The 27,790-nt window shown below is 42.5% G+C and overlaps 1 protein-coding gene across 6 annotated transcripts in view; it reads right to left on the reverse strand.

Annotated features, from left to right (window-relative positions):
• bend5 (BEN domain containing 5) overlaps positions 1-27,790 on the reverse strand; it is a 444,711-nt gene that overhangs the window by 255,909 nt on the left and 161,012 nt on the right. For 5 of the 6 annotated variants that reach the window (XM_024003944.1, XM_024003939.1, XM_024003938.1 and 2 more), the window contains exon 4: positions 11,591-11,685. In XM_024003944.1, the coding sequence (XP_023859712.1) occupies positions 11,591-11,685 (95 nt within the window). Of the gene's footprint in view, positions 1-11,590; positions 11,686-16,531; positions 16,632-27,790 lie in introns of those variants that run through there. The other variant, XM_024003942.2, reaches the window with a different exon arrangement.

The following is a 27,790-nucleotide window of genomic DNA, read 5'->3' on the forward strand; positions in this document are numbered from 1 at the left end:
GCATATATTATTACATCCAACAAGAGTCAAAGGACAGAGGGATACAGTACACTAGCTAGAACCTTCTCTGGTAGGACAAAAAATAATTTTATTGTTTCCGCTATGTTCATCAGGTTCTACTGTAGGTGACGAAAACAGCATAAAACCGGGTGTATCACAGAGCATATCAAAATAATTAGTCAGCTACATTAATTTTGAGAAGATAAATGTATAAATAATCAGGTCAATTTTTTGGTCAAATTAACCAGCTATCTACCTTTGATAAGCAGCTAGCTAACAAGCTATAACTAGCTGGTAGCTTGTTAGCTAGTTAGCCTCTACTGGATCGGTGTCCCTATACTGGGACGGTTGTTGCTAACGCGCTAATGTGACTAGAATGACGTTGTAAGTAACATCCAACCTTCCAGGACATAAACATGTCTTATATGTGCATAAAGCTTAAATTCTTGTTAATCTAACTGCACTGTCCAATTCACAGTTTCTATTACAGTGAAAAAATACCATGATATTGTTTGAGGAGAGTGCACAACAACAAAAAACTTTTACCACAGCACTTGGTTTGATACATTCACCTCTGGAGGTAAATAATGGGCTTACATTCAGTAATCTTGCTCTGATTTGTCATCCTGTGGGTCCCAGAGATAAAATGTAGCATCGCTTTGTTTAATAAAATATATTTTTAMATTCAAATGTAGGAATTGGGTTCTAAAGTTTGAACCCCTGCTATTCTCCTACATTAATTTACAAGTCAGTTAATCCCCCAACAACTCCTGCTCCCCGGGAGCTGAAGACATCAAATCAAATCAAACTTTGTCAAATGCGCCAAATACAACAAGTGTAGACCTTACCGTGAAATGCTTACTTACAAGCCATTAACCAACAGAGCAGTTCAAGAAGAGTTAAGAAAATATTCACCAAATAAACGAAAGTATAAAATAATAAAAAGTAACACAATAAAATAACAATAACGAGGCTATATACAGGGGGTACCGGTATCGAGTTAGTGTGCAGGGGTACAGGTTAGTTGAGGTAATTTGTACATGAAGTGACTATGGTGAAGTCACTATGCATAGATAATAAACAGCGAGTAGCAGCAGTGTACAAAACAAATGGAGGGGTGGGGGGGTTCAATGTAAATAGTCCGGTGGCCATTTGATTAATTGTTCAGCAGTCTTATGGCTTGGGGGTAGAAGCTGTTAAGGAGCCTTTTGGTCCTATACTTGGCACTCCGGTACCGCTTGCCGTGCTGTAGCAGAGAAAGGACTTCGATCAAGGCAGCCCCCAGCACCTCTCTGATTCAGAAGGGTTGGGTTGAACTGACCAGGTATCCCCTTTCCCCTTACCCAATTTCAAGTCTATCTAAACTAATATCTGACTAACTGGGAAATATGAAGTTATCAAAGTTAACTGGCTATCATGCTTTGAGACATTATGCTAGCTATCCCCAGTTAGATAATGTGTTTTCACTTATTGCATCTGCATGCTTGTTGCGTTCTCCCTGGTGCACTCAGTCGTTCGTGAGCTGGCTGCTCGTTCTGATTAGTATAACTAATCTGTTCAAAACAGTGGCAGCACGTGCAACAGTGGTCATCCGGTTTCTGACAAGCAAAAGTGAAATATGTGTATTAATGGTGTTGTTCAAATGCACAGAGCGCTTTATTATCTTCTCAAAGAAACTACCGCTAATTCGAAACCTTAGCATCATATTTCTGTCATGCTGCTTTGTTGACAACTCCAACCCCCTCCCACCCCTCCAGTCAGCGGCCGCCACTGTTTGAAGTTCATTGAAACGTCCATAACTTTTTTACTGAAAATATAAAAACAAAATTAAACAAGCTACTTTTCAAGGACAAGGTAGAGTGAAAACATAACTAGCTAATATGGTACACTACCTTATTGTTAGTAAATGAGATACTCCACATACTCTTGTGAGAGACCTGAAGAGCATTTCTGTATTTATTTTTTTAAACTATTTTTTAAATGTCCAGACATTAAGGACTGTCGACTGTGTCTGGGCTGTGATAAAGACAAAGGTAGTTGCTGAGGGCCAGTAGTGATCGGAGAGCAGGATGTTTGAGACGGATGGGCAGGGGAGAGGAGAGACACAGAGGGGAGACCTGAGACGCTGTCTGTCTGTCTGTCTCCCCCACTGAGGCCAGCCTCCCTTACCCAGGGCTTAAATGGTCCAGAGCGCAGCAGGACTTGCTGTGATTGACAGAGCAATTACCGCTAACATGAGCCCTGATGGAGCTGGAGACATCTCCAAATAGAATTTACTATTTTGTAGCATCAGATGCTCACAGAAAGGACTTTGTACAAAATAAAAATTGCCCCACCAACTGAAACCGGAGCACGGCTACTTACAGAACACTTTTGTGTGTATGTTTTTTTTCTTTCAGAAAACCCTTGTCCAAGGCTGGCCACCTCTTAACTTTTGTCACTGTTTTTGTTCTATTTTTCCTTTCTCCAACTCTTCATTTGTTTGCTCAGTTAAGAGGGCTGTCTATTTTTACTTGAAAGCTGCTGAGTGCTGAAAAAATGAAATGCTAATTACAGATGACAGAATTCTGGACGTGAATAGAATTATCAATAAATCATATAAGTTTGAGTGCAAAACACAATAAATCCCCGTCTAAAAGTTATTGCCATATCGTGGCGGATCTATGCTGCTTTCTCACTTGCTTCAGCTCACATAATGAGAGCTGTTATAGACAGAAGTTATCTCCTTCTCTTCCCCTCAACCTGGGAGCTCCCAGCAGCATCTGTGGGTTGAGCCACTCTGCCATTCAGCATGCTCCCAACTAGAAAAAGCCTGGATGCCATGCGCTGAATTACATTACACATACACAGATTTTTTTATTTGCTCTGGAGAAAAAAGGATGCTTAGTAATTCTTTGCTCTATCAGTCCAACAAATAAGTGAACACAAGGGGGCTTGTTGGCAGACAGCATTGTCCAGAAGGTCAACACCTTGGAAAGAAAAGCAGAGGAAAATATGGCACACTCTCTGAGCTTACACAAACACAACACACAAACAACTGTTAATGCCAGTTCTATGGCTGCATCCTCTCATCACAGTTTCACATCCATTTGTAATGCAACGACAATCTGGGGGAGGAGAGCTCCTCCATAGAGAGAGGAGTAGTCAAGAGAATAAACAAAGGAAAGATGTGATTATCTGCTGCTATTGCTAGTGGTGGATTTTGCAGGGCTGGTGGTGGGGAGCTCTGTGATGGTAAAAATCTGAGAATCACACTGCAAAGAGATGAGTCATGTCATAGCTTGGGCCCGACCCCTCCCAGGGAAATCCTATATTCCTCCAAGGAAACAGGAGAGATCAGAAGTCAGCCGGTTCAATTGTCTGCAAGCTCTTCCTCATGCAGCTCGGGGGTGGATGAGCAGAATGTTAAAAAGCCCACAGACCTGTTGAGAACAGGCTGACTCCACACGCCCACGCATGAGCTGTACACTGGCTTCGATCCACTTAACTACAGAGCAGTGAAGTTCACTTGGGAGATATATCAAGAAGTGGGAGGGCTTCCAATAAAAAGTCCCATTTGGATAACAATGACCCAGGGCCATTCACATTACATTAACTCACCGGCTGACATCTCCTAAACATTACACACTGTCCATCACCCCATCTCTCCCAACTCTGATCAAACTAATACTGATGGAGGGTGTCAGAATGGGCCTGCAGCTCATAAGGTGCTCCAACTATGTCAGCTCCCTCAACGCTAGCATTTATCACCTGGCATAAACTGCTTGCTGTAACACAGTCAAAATACAGTGCTCTATCTCCTCTTATTACTGCACCTTCAGGTCTACGATGGATCCCTGCACTTGGCAATGTGTTCTAATCTGATTGTTGTCTCTCACAGGGGAACACAACCCAGCCCCCAGTAGCACAACCAGGTGCCCCAGGCAGAACTGCCCCTGTGGATAGAAATTAAGGCTTCAACTTCTGGGTTAAAAGTGACTTTTTCACTGATAAATACAGCAAATGTAATCTATTCCCCATATATTTATATACATCTCTCTCTCTCTCTCTCTCTCTCTCTCTCTTCTCATCTTCCCTCTCGTGCCTCCTCTCTCTCCTCTCTCTCTCTCTCTCTCTCTCTCTCTCTCTCTCTCTCTCTCTCTCTCTCTCTCTCTCTCTCTCTCTCTCTCTCTCTCTCTCTCTCTCTCTCTCTCTCTCCTCTCTCTCTCCTCTCTCTCTCTCTCTCTCCTCTCTCTCTCTCTCTCTCTCTCTCTCTCTCTCTCTTCTCTCTCTCTCTCTCTCTCTCTTCCTCTTCCTCTCTCTCTCTCTCTCTCTCTCTTCCTCTCTCTCTCTCTCTCTCTCTCTGCTCTCTCTCTCTCTCTCCTCTCTCTCTCTCTCTCTCTCTCTCTCTCTCTCTCTCTCTCTCTCTCTCTCTCTCTCTCCTCTCCTCTCTCTCTCTCTCAGATCTGGGGAGAAGGTACCTAAACATTTCTGCAGCATTGAATGGCCTCTCTTCTACGCTGCTGCTACTCTCCTGTTATTATCGATGCATAGTAACTCTACCTACATGTACATTATTACCTCGGACAACCGGTGCCCCCGCAACATTGACTCTGTTACCGGACCCCCTGTATATTAGCCCCGATATTGTTATTTTACTGCTGCTCTTTAATTATGTGTTATTCTTATCTCCTACTTTTTTAGTTATTTTCTTAAAACTGCATTGTTGGTTAAGGGCTTGTAAGTAAGCATTTCACTGTAAGGTCTACACGGTTGTATTCGTGAATGTGACAAGTAAAATGTGATATGATTTGAACACAGTGCGTATTCCATTCATTCCTTTAAATGTTAGAAAGTTTGGAACCACCAAGACTCTTCCTAGAGCTGGCCGCCCAGCCAAACTGAGCAATCGAGGGAGAAGGGCCTTGGTCAGGGAGGTGACCAAGAACCCAATGGTCACTCTGACCAAGATTCTGTGGTCTGATGAAACCAAGATTGAACTCTTTGACCTGAATGTCAAGCCTCACATCTGGAGGAAATCTGGCACCATCGCTACGGTGAAGCATAGTGGTGGCAGTGTAATGCTGTGGGGATGTTTTTCAGCGGCAGGGACTGGGATACTAATCGAGGGAAAGATGAATGGAGCAAAGTACAGAGAGGTCCTTGATGAAAACCTGTTCCAGAGCGCTCAGGGCCTTAGACTGGGTCAAAGGTTCACCTTCCAAAAGGACAACGACCCTAAGCACACAGCCAAGATAACGCAGGAGTGGCTTCATGACAAGACTCAATGTCCTTGAGTGGTGCAGCCAGATCCCGGACTTGAACCCGATCTAACATCTCTGAAGAGACCTGAAAATAGCTGTGCAGCAATGCTCCCCATCCAACCTGACAGAGCTTGAGAGGATCTGCAGAGAGTAATGAGAGAAACTCCCCAAATATAGGTGTGCCATACCCAAGAAGACTCAAGGCTGTAATCTCTGCCAAAGGTGCTTCAACAAAGTACTGAGTAAAGGGTCTGAATACTTATGTAAATGTGATATCAGTTTTTTTTGTCATTATGGGGTATTGTGTGTAGATTGATAAGGGGGAAAAAACATTTTAATCAATTTTAGAATAAGGTTGTAACGTAACAAGATGTGGAAAAAGGGGTCTGAATACTTTCCGAATGCACTGTATTTATTTAATATCTGTCAATGTCAAAAGAAGATTGCTACTTTTGAGCCTGCTTTGTTGTCATGAAAAAGCAAATGGAAGCTCTTTTAAAAGGATCTTGACCACTTGTGGCCAAAAAAACGATGTCATGTTTGGTCTCAGTAAGCTCACCGAGTTTTATTCATTCTTTCATATGGGTTTAAAAAGCCCTTGAGCCTCCCTTTCTAAAGGTTTACTGAGACTTGTTTAAACAAGGTATTAGAATACTGAGGTACTCATGCTTTGCCTGTCCCTTAAATATTTGGCCACAAGAGCTTAATTACTTAAAACATGACCAGAGTTAAATGATTAGTGCAGTATTAAACAGCTTAAAACCAATAGGCTTACAGTAACTAGTCTACCTAATGTAGGCCTGACAGCTCCAGCTGGGGACCACGGATGAAACGGTATTCAACCATGAATCAAGAGGGAGTTTTGTTATTGCAAATATCAACAGTATCACCACCAAATGTGTTGATAACACTGGGTTAGCGACTGCAAAGTAACAATAGGCCCCACTATTAAGAGTGACAGCAATGTTAAATGTAGCCTATTAGTCTCCTCCCAAGTCTGGAAATTCATCTTGACCATAGTTCACTCACTGTTTCACACAGTGTTTCACATTTCTATATAGTATCAGAAAGAGCAAATGCTGAGGATTCCAAAACCCTTAACATTGCCAAATAACTATACAAATTGAAGAGATGAGCTCTATTTCAAAATATAACTTTTTCTAAGAGTAACCACCGTTCCAATGTGCTCCACAGTGAGCACACGGCAATGGATAGCCTACGGTAACATAAACTAATGAAAATGCTATTGTATTCTTTGAAATACATTTTTTTCTCCGTATTTTGATGTTACCCAAGACCTTCATAAACACAAACAAAATATAATTTCCCCAAGAGCATACAGTATATAAATGCATTTATTAAGGCGTCAGAAGGCTTCAGTTTGGCTGGCGCCTAGCCGAACTCGGCTGGCCAAACCAAATGAATGTGCTCACATACCCCCTTAAAAGACCTTCACTTGAAGGTCCCTGAGTCAATAAAAGTTAAAAACACCTTTGGCAGCGATTACAGCTGTGAGTCTCTAAGAGCTTTAGACACCTGTATTGCGCAATATTAGCCCATCATTTTTTTCATAATTCTTCAAACTCTGCCAAGATGTTGGGGATCATGGCTAGAAAGCAATTTTCAAGTCTTGCAATAGAATTTCAAGCAGATTTAAGTCAAAACTGTAACTTGGCCACTCAGGAACATTCACTGTCTTCTTGGTAAGCAACTCCAGTGTAGAATTGGCCTTGTGTTGTAGGTTATTGTCCTGTTGAAAGGTTACTTCCTCTCCCAGTGTCTGGTGTAAAGCAGACTGAAGCAGGTTTTCTTCTAGGATTTTGCCTGTGGTTAGCTCCATTACGTTTCTTTTTATCCTGAAAAACTCCCCAGTATTTGCTTATGTCAAGCATACCCATACCATGATGCAGCCACCACCATGCTTGAAAATAAGGAGGCAGTTACTCAATGGTGTGTTGGATTTGCCCCAAGCATAAGGCTTTGCATTTAAGCCAAAAAGTGTATTCTGTTGCCGTGTTTTTTTTGCAGTATTACTTTAGTGCCTTGCTGCATACAAGATGCACGTTTTTGAATATTCTGTATACTTGTATTCTTCTTTTCACTTTATCTGTCACGTTCCTGACTTTATTTTCCTTTGTTTAGTCTTTATTTAGTTGGTCAGGACGTGAGCTGGGTGGGTATAGTCTATGTTCTGTGTTTCTATGTTTAGGTTTGTCATATTGGCCTGATATGGTTCTCAATCAGAGGCAGGTGTTTTGCATTGTCTCTGATTGGGAACCATATTTAGGTAGCCTGTTTTTCACTGTTGGTTTGTGGGTGAATGTTTCCTGTGTCAGTGTTTGTGCCACACGGGACTGTTTTGGTTAGATTTACTTTTGTTATTTTGTATTGTGTCTTGTTCAGTTTATTATATTAAAACCATGGACACTTACTACGCTGCGTCTTGGTCCGATCCCTGCTACACCTCCTCTTCAGACGAAGAGGAGGAAATCTGCCGTTACATTATCATTCAAGTCATTATTGTGGTGTCACTACAATGTTGTTGCTCCATCCTCAGTTTTCTCTCATCACAGCCATTGAACTCTGTTTTAAAATCCCTCATGATAACATCCCTGGGCAGTTTCATTCCTGTCCTGCAGCTCAGTTCAGGACAACTGTATCTTTAATGTGTCTGGGTGGTTTAATACATAACCTACAGCATAATTATTAACTTGACCATGCTTAAAGAGACGTTCAATGTCTGATGTGTTATTGTTACCCATCTACCAATCACTGCCCTTCTTTGTGAGGATTTCAAAAAGCTCCCTGGTCTTTGTAGTTGAATCTTTGCTTGAAATGTAATACTTGACTGAGGGACCTGACATATGTTCTACATATGGGGGACAGAGGAAGGGTTAGTCATTCAAAAATCATGTCAACCCCTATTATTTCACACAGAGTGAGTCCATGTAACTTATTGTGTGATTTGTTAAGCCAAGTTTTTACTCCTGAACAAATGTAATCTTGCCTAAACAAAGGGGCTGAATACTTATGCAACAACTATATTTTAGTTATGTAATTTAAAAATATATATATTCCACTTTGACAGAGTATTTTGAGTAGATTGTTGACAAAAAATTGCATTTAAATCCATTTGAATCCCACTTTGTAACAATAAAATGTGAAGAAATCCAGGGTGAATTTTGCAAGGCACTGTAAGTGTTTAAGCAGGGCCCTCTTGGAGTTTGTCACACCTCTGTGATCTCATAGAAAACAGAGAAGCAGTGCTCTACCCTTGCTATTCAGTCAGAGATCCTCCAGAAACAACACAGATTCAGTAGAACATTGAACACTGTCTTATCCTCTTCCCAGCATTGGCCTCCCACTATGCTGGGGTTGTAGCAGTAAGGGGGACTGGGGTTGTGGCTCAGTGGGGACTAAGGGTTGTAGCGTAGGGGGAACGGGGTTGGGAGTGGGGGGACTAGGGATTTAAGCAGTGAGGGGACGGTGGGCATGGGCGGACGTGGGGTAGCAGTGAGGGGAACTGGGTTTGGCGTGGGGGGACTGGGGTTTCGTCAAGTTGGAGAATGGCGGGGGACAGGGTTGAGCAGTGGGGGGGACTGGGTTTGTGCAAGTGGGGGGACTGCGGTTGAGCAGTAACGGGGAGGTGGAACGTAGGGCGGGTTGTGGCATGGAGAGGTATGTGGTGTGGAGTGTGTGGCAGTGGGGGGGACTGGTGGTGCATTGCAGAGACTGGTTGGGCAGTGGGTTGTGCAAGTGGGGACGGTGTGCATGGGTGTGGCAGGGGGGATCTAGTTGAGCAGTGGGGGACAGGGTTTGCGTGGGGGACAGGTTGTGCATGGGGGACGGGTTTGACTGGCGGGGGACGGGTTGTGCACGGGTTGTGCAAGTGGGGGGGATGGTTGTGCAGGGGTTGTGGCAGGGGTTCGTGCAGTGGGGGAACCTAGGGGAGCAGTGGGGGGCTAGGTGTAGCATGGGGGACTGGTGGAGCCTGGGTGTGTAGAGTGGGGGGCTAGGTTTGTAGAGGTGGGTGACAGTTTGCACTGGTGTGAGAGGGGGGGGATAGTGTGGAGTGGGGGACTGGGGACGGTTGGAACGGGACAGGGTTTAGAGTGGGGGACTGGGGTGTGGCAGTGGGGACAGGTTGTAGCAGTGGGGGACTAGGGTGTGGCCGAGGTCTGGAGAGTGGGGGTGGCAACGGTGACAGTGGGGACAGGGTTGTGGCACGGGTTGGAGAGGGGGACCAGGTTCTGCAATGGGGGGACTGGGGTGGGCACTGGGGTGGGCAGTGGGGACCTGGGGTGTGACGGGTTGTGGAAATGGGGGACGCGGGTTGTAGAGTGGGGTTTGAGAGGGGGGACTCGGTTGTAGCAGTGCGGGGGGACAGGGTGGACTGCGGTTGTGAGCGGGGGGGACAGGTGTATCAGGGGGGGACTGGGGTTGGAGCAGTGGGGGGGACTGGGGTTGTGGCAGTGGGGGGACTAGGATTGTAGCAGTGGGGGGGAGACTAGGGTTGTGGAAATGGGGGGGACCACTGTTTGATTAGGCCTCCCCACGCAGCCCTTTGATGAGGCGGACTGTGGCATTTGTAGGCAGAAGTGTTCTCAGTTAGATATTCCTCTTTCATAAATGGCACAGGGTCATTGCAATTCCACATATCGCCACATCAATAGCCAAAAACTCCATCTATTCCCCATTGTATCCTTTAACACATCTTGTAGAAAATATTGATAGGTATCGACTTTTTCTCTCACAACAGGAATAGAACAATGTAGAATAGAGTAATAGCATTTCTTACAGCACAAGTTATCTTTTTTAAATTTTATTTAAAAAAAAATCATTTTCCCATAAAGTTTCCCACCAGATCAAGATAAAACAAATTTGCACACAAAGCCATTGAACGGAACACATTGAGAGAAAGTGGAGCTCAAAGAGTCAGAACAGCCCTATGGTAACATGGCATGTAAAAAGTGTGAATCTGGCTGTGAGATGCAAAGTAGTTTATTGTTGCTCTCTGGCATCTCATTCTCATTGTCTCTCCCCATTAGCCTGTGACCAGGGGTTGGCAGACGTCGACAGTTTCCTGTGGCAGATGCCTGGTGTTTCAATGGCTGCCCTTGATCGCCTTATGACAGATGTCAAGGCTCCTGTTGAACGGGCACGCCCCGTGCCTCGGTGTGTCTGGCAGACAGCGGCCAGCCCCACGACACCCTCCCGCCCCACCTCTGCATCCATCAGTTTCCGACTATTACCTCCGACAGCCATCACATAAGCACCCAACGGTTCACATGCAAATGGGCCCAGACACATCAGTTTTGGAATTCTAATGCATCAGTCTTAAGCCTTCCACATGCTTTGGTTCGGCTGGTGCCTAGCCGAACTCGGCTAGGTGAACCGAACGAGTGCGCTCGCATACTCCCTTAAAAGACCTTTGCTTGAAAAATGAGAAAAAAGTGGCAATAGTAATGTTTGTCCTCAAAATAGTCAAAATGAATCTAAGATAACTAAAGAAATCTGTCATAAATGTTGACGTTTTAGCCGAGGAAATTTTAGTCCCACAATTTTACATCTAACCTAAGATGTCTAAGATGTTTGGTTCAGTATTTCTTAACTATTATTTTTCTTCATAAAAACGATTTGTCTCTCGTTGAATGACAACAAACATTTTAGTTGAGCTTGGTGTAAAGGGGCCTTATGTTTGACACAGAACAGTGTGACACAGGGGACAAGTTTTCAGTTACAGGAGAACATTAAGCCTATGTAGGTCCAAGTCTACGCAAAGCGTTATGTACTGTATCTAACTGCTCTTGCCTCATGTCTAATTCTCTAATCAACATCCCTGTCACTGTCCCTCTAACTACCAGGACATCGCTGCCATGGCAACGGAACATCTTTAGCAACATATCCAATCTCACAACTTCAAACACTATTTATAAGGTCTGGAAAACTAGAGGTACAGGTTGAACAGGTTGTAGCAGAACAATTTTAGCACAACTAAATAATAAACAAGCAAGTAGTACTTTGGAAAAAGTTAAAATCTAGAAATCTGCCCTCAACCACTACCTACTGCGTTGGTAAAGACGTGTTTGAGTGAGATCAAACAGCCCCTTTATGCACCTGTTAGATGACTCTGATTCTGACAGTTTGGACAAGCTGGATCGATCTGTTATGGCCTGAGGTTGACTACATGTAGGTTTTCCTATCATAATAAACATGAAGGTTTCAGGTTTAAAGTAAAACCTCAGTTAATGTGTGGGTTTAAGCTTTCATCATAAAGGTCCTTGTATCGCATGTCATGTTCCAAAACGTGCAGTTTAAATGTTTTATTTTGAAAACCGTAAACGTACCATTTAGGCCGGCTGGTGGACTTCACCACTGGAGACATGCCATCTCTATACAGGCTCTTGGTCTTGCTAAAGTTGACAATGTTGAAAATCACCCTCTGAAAGACAAATGTGAACATTCCATTAGATTGGAAGAATTCAAGAACAAGAAAAAGGGGATGATATGAAAAGGTAGAAATATCAGAAGGTGAGAGCACTGAGAGGGAAATAGAGGAACGTTCATGATGCCAACACACCACTCATCAATCGTATATAATGACTAATTATTATGTCAGAGTAGAGATAAGAAAGTGAGCTTCAATACATTATAGTACAACACACTATAAAGTACAGATGAAAAGACTGGACATGTCTGTCAACAGATAGCATGGTGAAATGGTGGCCTAACAGATGATCATGCTGAAACAGACAGGTTACCATGGGGCCAGCTTGGCTTTAAAACCCTCATTCATGGCTGAGTGAGGGATATTTCCTACTCTCCCAGGAAATGCACTGGGACCCCCCTCCTCCGCCAGGATCCCTGATTAGAATCAGGGGAAGAAATATGGAGGGGGAGAGAATAATAAATATATAAATAATGATAATAATATCACCATGCAGTAAATGAATCCTATTGATGGACCATATCAAATTACCAACTAAGTCCAGGTGGTGGAAGTGAACTGTGTGCTACTGAAATCCTATTACAACACCCCCTCCTCTTCCCCCTCCCTCCTTGCCATCACAGGAGCAGGGATTGTGGCAGGCTGATTCAGACTTAGGTAAAATGACATTTAACTGATGTTCAGACTGGCAGCAGGCTCCTGTACCGTGGAGATAAGACCATCGCTGCTGGCATTTCAATTACACTTTACTGCCCTGCACATCTGTTGCCAGCCTACTTTCAGCTTTTCCTCAGGCAAATACATCCTCATTCTCTGCCTTACATTGGTCATCTTTCTTCTTTTTCTCCAATTCAGATTGTCTTATTCAGTGGCTGTGTCTCATGCCTGTAATCTATTTGTTAAGCGTCTGAACTCTGAGGGGGAGCTCTGTACTCCACCAAAGCAGGCAGGCTGCAACAGTCTCTGTGCTTCTGTTAAGACAAGGTGATTAAAGAGGTTCCTTCCCTCTTCTTCAAGCTCAACACTAGATCACATGAAGACTCACACAAGGAAGAGAAGACAGTGTGTTCTTTGAAGTCATATTTCACTGAGACCCATAAACATAGAGACCTGTTATTGATTTCATTGCATGATGCACAATGGTGTTGTATCTAGGCAGATTCACTGTATTATAGTCCAAACTCATTACAACAGCATGCATGCCTGAAAGTTAATCATCCAGCCAGCATACCTGTGAGAGAATTTATACAACATGTAGATGGAGAAACTGAGCGACTGTTCAAAAAACAGTAGACCAAACCACAGCATATAGGCCTACAGTACAGTGCTGATGCTGCTGTAAGGTTTGGCTCTCAGATTGATCACATCATTGGGGGGTTGAATTTCTTAAGCCTTTAAACCTTCACCCTTCACTGGCATTAACAGGGAGCAGAAGTGGCATGAGTGTGACAGATCTACACTGGAGGGTCATCATTCATCATCCACTTCGACACCGAGCCTCTCACACGTACCCTACACTGCATCATAGCTCATATGTGTCCCTGTCCTTTATAATGGAAAATCATCACTAGCCCTGATTGCCTCTCTGTGCTTATGCACACATTAATCTTTCCACATCCAAAAACTGCTGGTACTGCTGATGCTGCGGCTCACATCTGGATCTTTTAGCTGTGCTAGCTGTATTAGCTGTGCTAGCTGTATTAGCTGTGTTAGCTGTATTAGCTGTGCTAGGTGTACTCGCTGTATTAGCTGTGCTAGCTGTGTTAGCTACCATGAGGAGTGGCTCTCCAGCGATCCTTGCCAGTCTGCAGAGTCCTACAGCATCATCATCGAGGCCAATGGGAGATTGAGATGAGGACGAAAGAGGAGTCCAATTCGAGAGTCTTTTTATTTTGGGGTCATTAAGTGGTTTGTGTGGCCCACGCTGCCTGGAGCCCACTCATCACACGCAGGAAGACTGACTGGCGGTTGGGTGCTGTAGGCCCACCACTCTCGTTATAAACTCTGCCTACACCCAGGACCAATTTGGGTGCCCGTCTCCCTAGGTGCGGTGAGCACTGTCCTGGAAATGTAATTACACATTGAACAGTTTGAACAGATTAACATCCAGGCTGTCTGAGCTGTCATCTCCATGAAGCATGTCAAACCCCCCTATGTCCCTGTCACTGCCAGAGCGGAGCCCAAACAGGTGTCTCTCTGTCACCCTGCAGCACACACCATGATACAAGCACCGTGTAACCACTATGTAACCATTCGTTGAAGATTTCTGCCTTTGGCGAAACCTTTGGCGAAATAATGTAAAATGAATAAAAAACAAGAAATTCTACGTTGAGTACTATCTCATACATTTCTGAATGTTTTGATCTAGCTCCAATGTGTTGACTGTAAGCAGCAGAGAAGGAAGCAGTGTTGGGGAGTTTTGAACTACATATAGTTCAACTACATATTGTCGTAGCTTGGTGGTAGTTGAACTAAATTCAAATCTTGGTGGTGTTTTCAGTAGTTAATTACTTTTTTGCCATGTAGCGATGTAGCTAACTACTGGAAGTACACTTCTTTTGTTAAATGAAAATAAAATATGGATGACGTATTTTTTACGTAATCAGACCTGCCTAATTGTCACTTTTTGTGTTTAATAGGCTTAATTACATAGTCTGTTAACATCTGACCCCAGAGTGATCTCAGATTTAGTTATGATAATTTATCACAAAGTAGTTTGAATGTAGTAAACTATATTTTCTTAAAAGGTAGCTTTAGTGTAGCTCAACTTCTTCCAGTGTGAAGTAATTGGTAGCTTGGTCAACTATATTTTCAGAGTAGCTTCCCCAACAATTCCCCCAAAACAATTTAACATTTTAGTCATTTAGCAGGCACTCTTATCCAGAACAATTTACAAGAGCAATTAGGGTTTAGTGCCTTGCTCAAGGACACAGATGTTTCACCTAGTCAGCTTGTTAACCGCTAGGCTACCTGCCGCCCCTGACAGGCATCAGGGTAGTGAATGTGAAGTGTGGCCCCCACCTAACCACTGACCTCTACAGAAACACAGCACTCAGAGCTCCCAGGCCAGGCACTGATAACCCAGTCCAGGCTCCACACTAAAATAGCTCTATGTCAAACAGCATTTGGGTGCAAAATGCTGTCTTTTGATACACATCAATCCACAGTGAGGCCAGCTCCTGAACTGAAACCAGCACTGAAATATTAAAGAGACTATTCTTAATGGGGTGGTAGTCTATATGGACAATGCAATCCCTTTACCAGTGGAACAAAAATACACAACATGTGATCTAGCTAGCTAGAAGTGCAAGTTGAGAGATCCAGGGAAGTGCAGCAAGACATGATGAATCATGATTCAGACTTCAGAGTTGAATGGTAGACACTTTTGTTTACATTGAGAATCAAGGGTCATGGGTACTAAGTAGAGTTAAGTGGTCTAGGGAGTGAACAGGAAGTGACTCATTGCCCTCTATGGAACACATACAGAACTGTAGAACCAGTGGATCTGTGTCTGTCTGGCTCACAGTACACAGCAAAGAGCCCCTCAGTCATCACTAGAAACACTCTTTTTACGCCATTTCGCCCGGTGGGCGGTGCTACAGTATACGTCACAGTGGGCGTGGATTTAAAAGTGCAAGGACTGTCAGATGCGCGTCCATGTTCAACGAGAACCCTCCGCTTGGGACCTCATTCTTAACCTCTTCACCAACATCACTATGGTGGGTTTATAAGTTATTGTTTACAATTGCATTTTCATATTAGTACATAATTGCTTTATTTGAACTAACGACTGGTCCAGCTACCAAGTGGCTGGACCAGTTTTCCCAAAAGTGAACGATGTGTAATGTCAAGTTTAGCTTACTAGCCAACCAACAATGTCAATGCCGCTATCAAGCCAATCTACTAAATTTACCTGAATTAAAAATATGACTAGATTGAATCTAATTTCACTGTGATTGGTTAGTCATCATGCAATAATACCTGTATACTCTCAATCAATGAGATTAATTATTTGCGTTTAGATGAAGAAGATCAGAACTACTGAGCCTAGCCTACCCTTTACCCCTCCCTTTTCAGTGACTGATGTGAACTACAAAAAAAAGCTAACCAATACTTCAGGTCAGTATGATCAATGATCATGTATAAATACATTGATATGCATGATACGTGTGTGGGTTGTACAGTAGTAGAAATAGCTGCATTAGCTCTATGTGTGTGAGCATCTCTCTATCTCTCCCAATGTGATAATTCTTTTTTTTCTTAACAATAATGAATTTGGTATCAGCGTTGCTGGCTTAATTAAAACCGGTTAATCTGATGGATTTTGTATGTCCTTGGTCTTATTTATTTGTTTGAGGGCCTATACATGAGGCCAACTTTACCATATTATCCTGGAGGTATACTTACACACCCAGTCTCATTACTTTGTGTGAATGATATCTCTCTACTTAAAACGATGCAAAATTCAAATACAAAATCATTTGTTTAGCTTCTTTCAATTCTGTGGCTGCATGAAACAGGAAACATAACGTGAATTCAGCGATTACAATTGTTTACTTAATCTTTGTGGCTCCCTGACGAAACAGAATAACATCCATTACTGTAGTTAGGCTTAGCCAACCAGTACTCTATGGCTTAGCGGTGTGTTGAGTAGATTCTACGATCGGACTTGAGCAAGTGCTTGGCTCGTTCTTGACCAATGTGTGCACCAATGACTGTGTATGGTGTGCACCTGTATGCGCGCTGAAATCTACAGCACCACCCACCGGGCGAAATGGCGTGAAAAGAGTGTGTCTCCAGTCATCACAGACACCCAGGCTTATTGTTCGTGGCAGCCTACCTGTTCCTCTCCAGCAGGCTTTGATCAGTCGATCGCTGGGAAAGCATCACCACCAGGCCAACATCAGATTCACAATGAAGTGACTGACAGCCCTGATGCCACGGCAGACAGGAATACAGCAACAGTTCTTCCCTATAAAACACAGGGCTAGACCTCAGCCTAAAGATACGGCAAGGGTTACATTTCACGCTTTTAGTGCTATGGGGTATGCCTTTGAGGATTCACACAGTCAGAACACTACAATCCCAAGGCTTTACTCTATTGGTCCCAGAGGTGAAGGTCCTGTCTAACGCAACACAATCATGACCTGTGGTTAACCTCCCTTCATCACACCGGTTGTAAAAAAAAACTGCATGGCCATGAGTTCAAGATGCAGAGGGACAGGGTTGTCTCCTGTGGGGGATTAGCAGGAGCAGGAGAGCTCTTTGCTTTGGAAGACCTGACAGTACGCTCACAAGCTGCCAATGTCAGCTCAGGGTGGCGGCCTGTGGAGGGGACGCTGACCTCAGGTTAAAAATATTACACTGTCAGTGGCATCTCCTGTTGTCTTCCTGTCGCCACCTGAGCTTCACATGGACAAAGCAAAAATAGGATGTTGTTTTTGGGGGTTTTGTATTGTTTTGAAATGTCCTCTGTAAAATAAAGTAATGTGAAGTCTCAGATACCTAACTATTGATCTGAAGACCTGCTGGGTAGCCTTTAAATGTCAGCTTTTAATTTCCTTCTCAAAAAAATATGTATTCAAAAGTCTTGTTTCAGAGCTATCAGATTACAGGAAACGGTGACAGTCATTTAAAGCAGCAGTCAGACCTTTTGTTTGGATAGGCATTCACAGCCTTTTGTATTGGTATCTATTATTTAACCAGAGAACCAGGAAGTTCACGCTTTGGGTCTTTACGTGAAAGGCAATCTATAAATCCATTGTATGGCCATGTACGATTCAAACAAGTTTAATTAGGCCTTTCCTTTGAGTGTCTGACAGTCAAGCTCAATATCCTCCAGACAATGTAGAAGGTCAGACATAGAGAGACAATAATACCCTCTGAGTTCAAAAAGCATTCCATTAACCTATTGAGGACATTTCTACAGCTGAGGCAATAATAATATAAAACTGCTAAAATACTTTGTATAACAGACTCGGCACTACTGCGCTATGAGCGCATTTTCAAGCATATATATACAGCATATAACTAAGTTACCATATGTAGCCTATAGATGCTTGTCACGCCCTGACCTAAGATATCTGTTTTCTTTATATTTTGGTTAGGTCAGGGTGTGACTAGGGTGGGTACGTTAGTTATTGTATTGTCTAGGGGGTTTTGTATGTCTATGGTGGCCTGATATGGTTCCCAATCAGAGGCAGCTGTTTATCGTTGTCTCTGATTGGGGATCATATTTAGGTAGCCATTTTCCCTTTGGTGTTCGTGGGTTCTTGTTCTATGTTTAGTTGCCTGTCTGCACTACTCATATTAGCGTCATGTTTCGTTTTGTTATTTTGTTTGTTTGTTCAGTGTTCGTTCTTATAATAATTAAGAATGTACGCATACCACGCTGCGCCTTGGTCCGATTCATACGACGAACGTGACAATGCTTATATACAGTGTGAATATGTATGTATACTTTGAATGCGTTAAATGTATTGATTGTGTGTGTGTATGTTTTCCATGGTCAGCTTGCCACACTGCTTCAGATATGACTCCACTGCCTCCAATGTAATCGGGAGAGTGTTTCGATAGCTCTCAGGCAATAAAACACAGCGAGCTTTGACGCATGCTGTGAGCATGCAGCTATCTTTATTAGCCTGGTCTTCATTTCTCGCCAGCTGAATTTTCAGATGGATAAACCCTTAACCAGATAAATATGAGGAATATTGATATCTGTGTGCCACAAAGTATCTCTGTGCTCACACAACCCTCCCCTATCAAACATGTGTCTTCTCCAACATCCACACAAGTAAAGAGCAGAGCGATGCATACTGACAGCCCATGCTTTTAATATATTCACCTTGGCAAGAGAAATGCCCATGCTCTAAATATTAAGTACAATCCCTGGTCTCTTGAGGAAACCTGGCTATTTCTCTCCTACTGAAGCATTTCCCCTCTATGATTCCCTCCTGTATGATTTAGAAGAGCTGCCAGTCCTACAGGTCCACTCACCTCATACGGCCAGGCTAGAACTAATGACAGCCTCTACAGACAACTGTCTCCTGCTGCAGGAGGAGGACCAAGAAGATCGTCAAATCAAGAAATGAATAAACCTAATCCAGAGCCAACTGATGTTCCTCTTGCTTTAAACATGGCAGAGTTAATTTGCTCAGTCTAGCAGCTCTCTCTATCTCTTGCATCTCTTGCAGCATTTTTGCTCAGGGTCCCCCGTCAAGCCCACTCCAGAGCGCTGGAATTGTCAGAAGTGATGGATGACTATCAACCTTCTGCTGTCTTCCGGACCGCTCCTGGGAGATTTACAGGCCCGCTGACTACCAGGCATGAAAACCAATCTGTTTTTCTCATTCCTCCCTCTCTCCCTCATACCACCTCACTCTCTCTATTTCAACTGCCTCTGTTCCTAAAAGCTTTTCTAATGGAGAAAGTGTGAAAAACAACACAAATATTCACGCAAACAGAAAAACCAATTTGTCTCTTGAAGGGCATTCTTACCATGTCAGTACACCATAACATCTTTATACTGACTGGCTGGTCTCTGACAACCTATCTGGTGTCTCTACATCCAACTTCTCCACAGGCCAAGTCACAGAGACTACCCATCTATATGTATGGGTTGTAATTATAGCACCCGAAAGGTGTGAGGCTAATTGTGCTCTCAAAATAGTAATTACTTTATTATCATGACTATTCTGGTGGACATAATGATCGTTAGAAGGCATTATGTTAATGCAATTAAATGGTTTCATTCTCCCACTAATTGGGGGTATTTTCCAGGGTCAAGTCCTTAAATAAGCAAAGTTGCATCTAAACCCTCCTTTGGGCTAAAAACTGAATAGAGAACAGGAGTGGACTAAACTGTGTAACTCATATAAAATTCCAAGAATGTACTAACGTGATTGGACATAGACTATAATGTCAGAACAATAAGAAGACCACTTACGTGAGACTTATAAATTATTTTTGCTCATGCAAAAACCCTCTTCATCAGTCCTACCATGTCAGTAAAACTACAGATTGTACATTTAGGCCTAATGGAAATTTACTGGCCTAAGACATAGGTTGCAACTCAATCAATTTGATGTTGCAATTATGTTTTATATGACCACATTTGATCTATGACTTTTCAGTAAAAAAAATTAGGAGACTAGGAGACATGCTGAATGGTGGAATACATTTATATTTAAGTATAGGGAGCTGACACATCTCTTCAGAAAAGAGGGTAATATACATAAATTAACATGTAAATGTTATTTTGATTGCAGTCTAATAACATGCAAAAGAGCGTTCTGACTAGCCTTATCAATAATTTGAGCTTGTGAAACGTGGCCACCTCCTACTCCTGACTGCAGTGGTACCTGAGCAAATGATCTCTAGCCTGTCTGTCAACCTATTACACAGTTTATGCTGAGGTTAATCAGACATGTTCACATTTTTCATTTATATTCTGCGGCTCATTAAATTCCAATGAAATCTTCAGAGGGCCCAAATTTCTCCCAGATTAGAATCCTGTTCCTGTGCTGAGACATGTTTATGATGTATTTAATTATGTTTATTTGTCTATCTATTTTTGCACTACAGCAGAGACCGGGTGGTGTGATTACCAAACATGCCATCATTGCAATGAACATCTAGACAGGAATGAAGGCTGAAGTATACCATCTCAGAGCTTAGCACACACACAAGCTGAAAAGCATCAGCTAATGGCGTCCTGGGATATTTTTAACCACTCTTACACTGAATCAATTCCCTGACAGAGAAGCACTTTTCTGGGAATGGTTTCCACTGCTCTGGCTGGGGTATGTATGCTGACTGGTTTAGTCATCCGTCTATATATCCCCACACAATGAGTTCCTATGCTTACCTGAAGGTGACCCAATGGAGCTGCTCAACAGTTTGAGTCTTTACCTTCGCTCTCACTGATCTGTCCACATTTAAACCTTCATCCTACAGCTTGAACTTCAAATCCTAGCAACCTCTGTTTAAAAAACCAATGATATTGTGAGGAGGCAGATGGGCATTGCAGAGAACCAATCTGGTCTTGCCATCTCTACGCCTGGTGTTGGGTGTGTGGGTTAAGTTGAGTATTTTAGATTTAGCTGCTGGAAGTGTTTCAGTCAAGCGCGCAAAAAATAGCAAGCATGAAAGTAAATATGTTATTTTGCTTTTCGCTCGATTTGCATTAATTACAAAATAGCCATTGGTCAATCCTGGCACACTGCTAAGAGCCATGGGGCGAAATATTAGTCATTTTGAGATGAATAATGCATTACTGTCTAGAGGGGAAGTGCCAACATCTAAGAGTGAACCCAGGATCCTGGCTATAAATAACAGGGCTGGACATCTCACAGAGCCCACGCCAGCAGGTGCTCTCTCATCTCTCTACTACGCACATGAATATGCAGGCCAAATAAATAAAAGCATCAGGGGTTTCCTGTGATAGTAACTGATGGCATTTGACCCTGCTCCATTCTGAGGGGGAAGATGATAGATATGCCATTCAGTCTTACAGCTGTTCACACATCAACAGAAGCCCAAATTAAAAAATGTAAGTAGCACGGCTTTATTGCTCGTGACACTCTGGAGGGTGAAATGTCAGGGCCGTGGTGATGGAGAGGAGAGGGGGAGGTTAATGAGTGTCCAGCACCGTTGGCAGAGGCATATTTTCGGCCTTGACAATAGCACACCCCAAAATAACATAGACACCAATTTGAAGGGGGAAAAAGAGAACAAACCTTGGTCAACAGGACCAACAACAAGGGGGTCCAAGGACATCACAGTCATGACAACAGTGCTGCGTTGGCAGGAAGTGATGTCACAGGTCAACGTTTTTAATGCAGAGTGATCCCCAGGGGACTTGGACCCCACAGCCCTGCCGGATCAGCAGCGGCTGCTGAGAGCTCAGTGTGAAAGGCTAAACATCTCTGAAGAATATCAATCTGGCTGCTGTGCACTCCTCACTCGTGAGGTAACACCCTAATTCATTTATCAGCCGCCTCTGTAGGGCCTGATCCATGCTTTTTATTTCCCTCCTTCCCCTTCTTCTTTAACCCCTCTGTGTCTCGGCACATCCTACAGCAACAATGGCTGTGGGAGAGTATTGTAATGCGAGAGGTACACTCTGCCCCCATCTGTTGCTGCAGTGTTTGCACTCTGGCTTTGATTGAGAGGCTGTAAAAAAGCAATCTTCTAGACTAGGGCTCATCTACATGCACGCTGCGTGTCTGCCCACATGCCTCTGAGGGAGACAGTTAAAACATGGCACACAGTTTATTATGGAGCCATGCTGGTTTTAGCGCCAAGGGCCTCTTTGTTTGCAGATTATGAAAAAGGATCGAAAACGGACAACTCTGCTGCATCTGCTCGTGTCAACAGCTTGGAAAAGCAAGAGAGCAGAGTAAAGTGATGGTTGTCTCACACACCTTAAAATGAATGCACTAATTGTAAGTCGCTCTGGATAAGAGTGTCTTCTAAATAACGCAAATGTAAATGTTAAATGTACAGAAGTACAAGAAAGAGGACAATAGACAGACTCATCACTTGAAAAATGTGTTGAGATGTCTAATGGCTTTTTGTGATGCCTTTATAGCACTCCGCTAATGTAATGCATCATGACTCCAAAAATGCCTGCTCTTTATTGAATGCATGATCGCATTAACGCACAGAGTAACCTTTGCAACGTCATGCGTAACAAAAAGTGATGGTTTTCCTGCAGTTGACTGATTACAGTCTGATAACCATGGAAAACACCACACCCACCATCGATTCCCAGGAAAACAAATCAATAAACACAAGCACACACAACAGAAAATCCAAGAATTCTTCAAGCTCAAAACCTACAACCAGCACACCTTACAGCAAATCCATACCTTAAAGAATGACTGTAGCTGTTTCTTATTACATTCAGAACAAATGTTCCCTCATCCACCTATAAACAGACCACTATGTATCTTAGTTATGACACCACTCATGAAGTTATCTAGTTCTAGTGGAATGCATGATTCAATCATAGTGTAACATGGTTTACATTTTAAATTGTTGCGTATGAGCTGCCCCTACTGAAGAGTTGTTAACATTTCATTGCGGGATATATCATTAAATGGGAATTGGGGTGGCAGAGTAGCCTAGTGGTTAGAGTGTTGGACTAGTAACCGAAAGGTTGCAAGTTCAAATCCCTGAGCTGACAAGGTACAAATCTGTCATTCTGCCCCTGAACAGGCAGTTAAATAAAGATAAAAAATACAGGAGAAAAACAAACATTTTCAATTTGTACTGCTCTTGTAGCTATGATAGTTTACATTTCCCATGATAAAAAGACATCCTATAAAACCTCTTGATGAGCATTTCTCCACTGACACACCATACTCATAAGTGTGTTAAAGAAAGGGATTAGTGAGTTGAGAATGTAATGCTGATTTATATTCAGTCTTTCACCTCTGGTCGCTGGGAGTGGGAATATCTCTCGATTGAAAGCCTTAAAACTAAAATATTGTACCGATAGGCATGCCATTTGTATAAAACTAACTAAAGTACTATCATGCTGCATGATATTATCTGACTGAATATAACATAAAAAGCTAACAAGAACAAATTTGACATTGTATTTCGATATAGATTTTCCTCTGAAATAGGAGCACATTAGGATCACCGTCATTTCATTACATCCATATGTGCTGCACATACTAGCACTGCAACATATTAGTGGAGGAAGACTGCAGGTAAGGTCACAGAAAGGTGAGAACAGACAAAACAAAGTTAGGATGAATGTTGGCTTACATGCCAAGATCTAAATGAATGGATGCTACAGTACCATACAAAATGAATCAACACAACATTTGTGCCCAAAAGGATCTGATAAATGCATAGATAAAGTCATCTAAACAGTCTTCTCCTCTCATATTTCAGTATAAAAGAGAGGCCTAATTAAATGCAGGAGTAAAACCCATAAAGATGCTAAAGAGAATATCAGTCCAGGAGATCAAATTAATGAATCCACCACATAGATAAAACAAGAAGAAGAGCGAGGGAGGAAAGTTTACACAGAATGAAAGAGGAGAGAGCGCAAGAGAGAAACAAAAAAAAGGTTTAGTTGATGAATCTGAGTTGCCATAGTGATAGGAAGGAGGTGTGTCACTCTTGGATATTAATAAGGATCATCAGTTTGGCTGCGTTCGTAAATTCACCCTGGCAACCTACTCCGATTTTAGAGCACTCTGGTTTGAGTGCCAGAGTGCAGAATAAATAGGGAAATTTACGAACGCCCTAAACTCGGTTGTTATGACAGGTGTAAGTAAACATCGACAAAAAAACGGAATTAAATTGTTGCCAGTAACACAGTTACAGTCATTAACCCTCTTGATAACAATAAAACACTCTAGCAGCTCTGCTGGTAAAATGAATGAGGTGTTCTCTCATTTGTGTCTGGAAATACAGTACATTCGGAAAGTATTCAGACCCCTTGACTTTTTCCAGATTTTGTTACGTTACAGCCTTATTCTAAAATGTATTAAATGGATTTTTTCCTCATCAATCTACACAGTGCACTCTGAACACTCCGAGAGCAAAACGCTCTGAATTTCAGAATGGACAATATGACAAGGCTCTGAATTTACGAACGCTCAGAGCACGCACTGACAGTCTAGAGTGGATTTACGAACGCACCCTCTGTGTATAGTAGCTTTAGCTAACTGCTTTACAAGCACATGATTGGTTAATGGCTGAGACACCTATATGTGACACTTGCAGCCCGACTACTAATATCTCTCTTATGGAAACTCAAAGGAAACAAATCGAAGTAAAGCTCACATATGAGCAGCTGAAATAATGAGTTTGGTTGTTTCAGTCGTATGTAATCATTGCTCATTAACAGTTGACTTTAGAGATCAGATTGATTTGACTGGTTTATTCCCTATCTGCCATAAGGGGATTACAGGAGAGCTGACTTCTCATGTCTTAAACACAAACAGCCTTGGTATGGTGGAGCAACACAACCGCTGAGTCACACCATCAACAACGTGCCGCTGAATGGATACGCTTAGTGTGTGCAGGTTATCCAGCATTTTACTCTCCTTTTAACAACCAGTGTTTGTGCACTTTATTGAAAAAGTGTATGGTACTGAATGTTATGACTAGGTACTTACTGTTGAAGAGATTGTGATCCCTGTACCACTATCCAGCGTTCAAATTGAAATGGACTAATTGCAAGCTGCTATGAATGAGGATGTCTGTTGAAATGTGTTATGCTAAAATTCATGCTAAAACGGAAAATATCTATAGATTGTGTGTTAACAATTTTTATGATGAACATCCTCAAAAGAACAAATGTTTTTCAACATGTACATACATACAGTAGTAATTCCCCATGCTGACAAAGATTAAACTATGAAATACCCAAAGTAAACTGAAAAAGGTACATCAAATAATTTTCCCCCCCATGCCACAGTTGTAATAATTGAGCAGCGCTTTAAATATACATTAAAACTATGTAATTAGTTCTATGTTGGCCTATGATTGGCAGTTTAAATAAACAATAATCAATCACAATAGGTTAAATAAGTCATTTGAAAGACAAAAAACTGTTTAAATGATTAATGTATTAGGTAAATCACATTGTCACGCCCTGATCTGTTTCACCTGTCCTTGTGCTTGTCACCACCCTCCTCCAGGTGTCGCCCATCTTCCCCATTATCCCCTGGGTACTTATACCTGTGTTCTCTGTTGCCAGTTCGTCTTGTTTGTCAAGTCAACCAGTGTTTTGTCTCAGTTCCTGCTTTTCCCCAGCCTCTCTTTTTCTCGCTCTCCTGGTTTTGACCATTGCCTGTCCTGACTCTGAGCCCGCCTGCCTGACCACTCTGCCTGCCCCTGAGCTTGCCTGCCATCCTGTGCCTTTTACCCTAATCTGGATTACCGACCTCTGCCTGACCTGACCTGACCCTGTGCCTGCCTGCTGTCCTGTGCCTTTGCCACTACTCTGGATTATCGACTCCTGCCTGCCTCGACCTGTCGTTTGCCTGCCCCTGTTGCTGTAATAAACATTGTTACTTCAACACAGTCTGCATTTGGATCTTACCTGAAACGTGATACACATTGGCTTGCCCTGGTGTGTCACTATTAATACAAAGATATTACTTAAAATTCCTATCTATATGAGCATTCACTTTTGTGGCATTCAAGGTTGTAGTTAATGGCCTATCTTGCAAACATCAAATAGAGTACGTTTGATGATTATTCCGTCTGATAAATCATCAGATAAAAACCTTTTCAGTATCATAATGGAAGGAACATCCAAATAATGAAATCAGATTCAGGCAACAGGACACCTGTCTGTGAACATAATGTAATAAGATAGATGCTTTAAAGTCTAAATTTACTGAACGATCTCTTTAAATACTGTCAGTCAGAGAAGAAGAGTAGAAGTAAATGTTCAGGGACGCATTTCAAGCAAGGACGGACATACACCAATCCTCTGTGCTTTAAAGGTTGAGTGGAAGTCACCCACCCAACCTCTAAAGCTCGGAGGAATGGGATTCTTAGGTCTGTGCTGAATGACATCACCTTTGCACACCATGAACAAAAGGTAGCGTGAAAGAGCACTGCAAATGGACTCGAGCTTGATTAAATGGTCACTGAGTCGGAAAGCAGCCCTGATTTGATCTGTGACCTCGCACCAAAATCTTTTTAAGAAAAGATTAAATGAATACACCTTTAAAGGAACCTGTGGGACGATGTCAGGTTCCCTTTGCCCCAAACACAGAGGTAGGAAAAATGGGTTTGAGGGCCCAGGGAGTCACTACTACATCAACTGCAAACACAAATGGCTGTCATTCCAGGCTCAGCACGAGCCAAAACAAGATCGTAGACGAGGGCAGCCGCGATCTTCACCACTCATGCAGAGCCTTCTAGGCACCACTTCAGTTTCATTAGAGAATAGCGGGCAATGAAAGAGACTGTTACTGATGGTTCAAAGGAAATTGATGTTTGTTGACTGACCCCATTATTTTTTTCCAAAGCAAGTTGAGGATCCAGTTTTACTGTGAAACTTTCCACATCTACAGTAGTTCAACTTCAGTTCAGAGTGAGTTTCCTCCACAACCGAGTCTGAATAGCCTGCTCATTACATCGTTTCCTGTGAAAAGTAATATTTCCCATGTCTTCAAGTATGTATGCCCTACTGAATCCTAACTTATAATCTATCTATACCATAATACTGTTCTACTTGAATAATGTCTTTCTCGTACCTCTCATTATTACCCACCATGCATCATTCCATAAATACTGTACCACACTGCAATGCATCTAAACACTGTAAAAGGTTTCCCAATAGACTTTGGTGATGAACCTGAGAACTATTCTTTATCAAACACTGATTTAGTTGGGAGAGCATGAAGTTAAACATTAAACACAATAACTTTTTATTGAACCTTTCTTGTTTTCAACACCAGAAGAGTAATGTGCAGAGCGTGGTTTTCAATAACTACAGTAATTCATTTACTAATGCCAGTGTGGTATCAATCTCATTCTGCAAATTCTATTTATGCAGCTCCACACTGTACATATTTATTATCCTGCAGTGATATGAATGATAGAGAAACAGCCTATTACAAACATTTACTTAAGTCCTGTTTATGACTGCAAGACAAATGGTCTTTGTTTGTTGTTTAGAAATACCATCAAATCACTGTCGGTATCACATAAAATCACATGGCACACACATAAAGTCAATACCACTTTTTGGCTTTCAGTGGATGAAAATCTCTGAGATGGTAGTGCATAACGTGTGGTTAAAAAAAGTGAAACCCTCCATTGTTCTGTGGAACGTGGGGCCATCACTTTGGTAGACCCACATCATTTCAATCAGAGACAATCCAATCACAGGTGTTTTTATTGCAATCAGACAGAGAGGGGCTGGGACCTTGGAAGAAGTGAGCTGCTGCTTCAGAGAATTTCAGATCTGTTGAACAGCAGGGACTCAAATCATGTGTCTATGAAGTCTTGATTAGAACGACTTTACAGAGTCAAATGTAGCACGAGCACAAAACACATCATTTAGCGTTACATTTTAAGTGAAGAACACCATGCAAAGACGTCAAAGCTTTGT

This window comes from Salvelinus sp. IW2-2015, linkage group LG16 (assembly GCF_002910315.2).
Source record: "Salvelinus sp. IW2-2015 linkage group LG16, ASM291031v2, whole genome shotgun sequence".
Taxonomy (NCBI): domain Eukaryota; kingdom Metazoa; phylum Chordata; class Actinopteri; order Salmoniformes; family Salmonidae; genus Salvelinus; species Salvelinus sp. IW2-2015.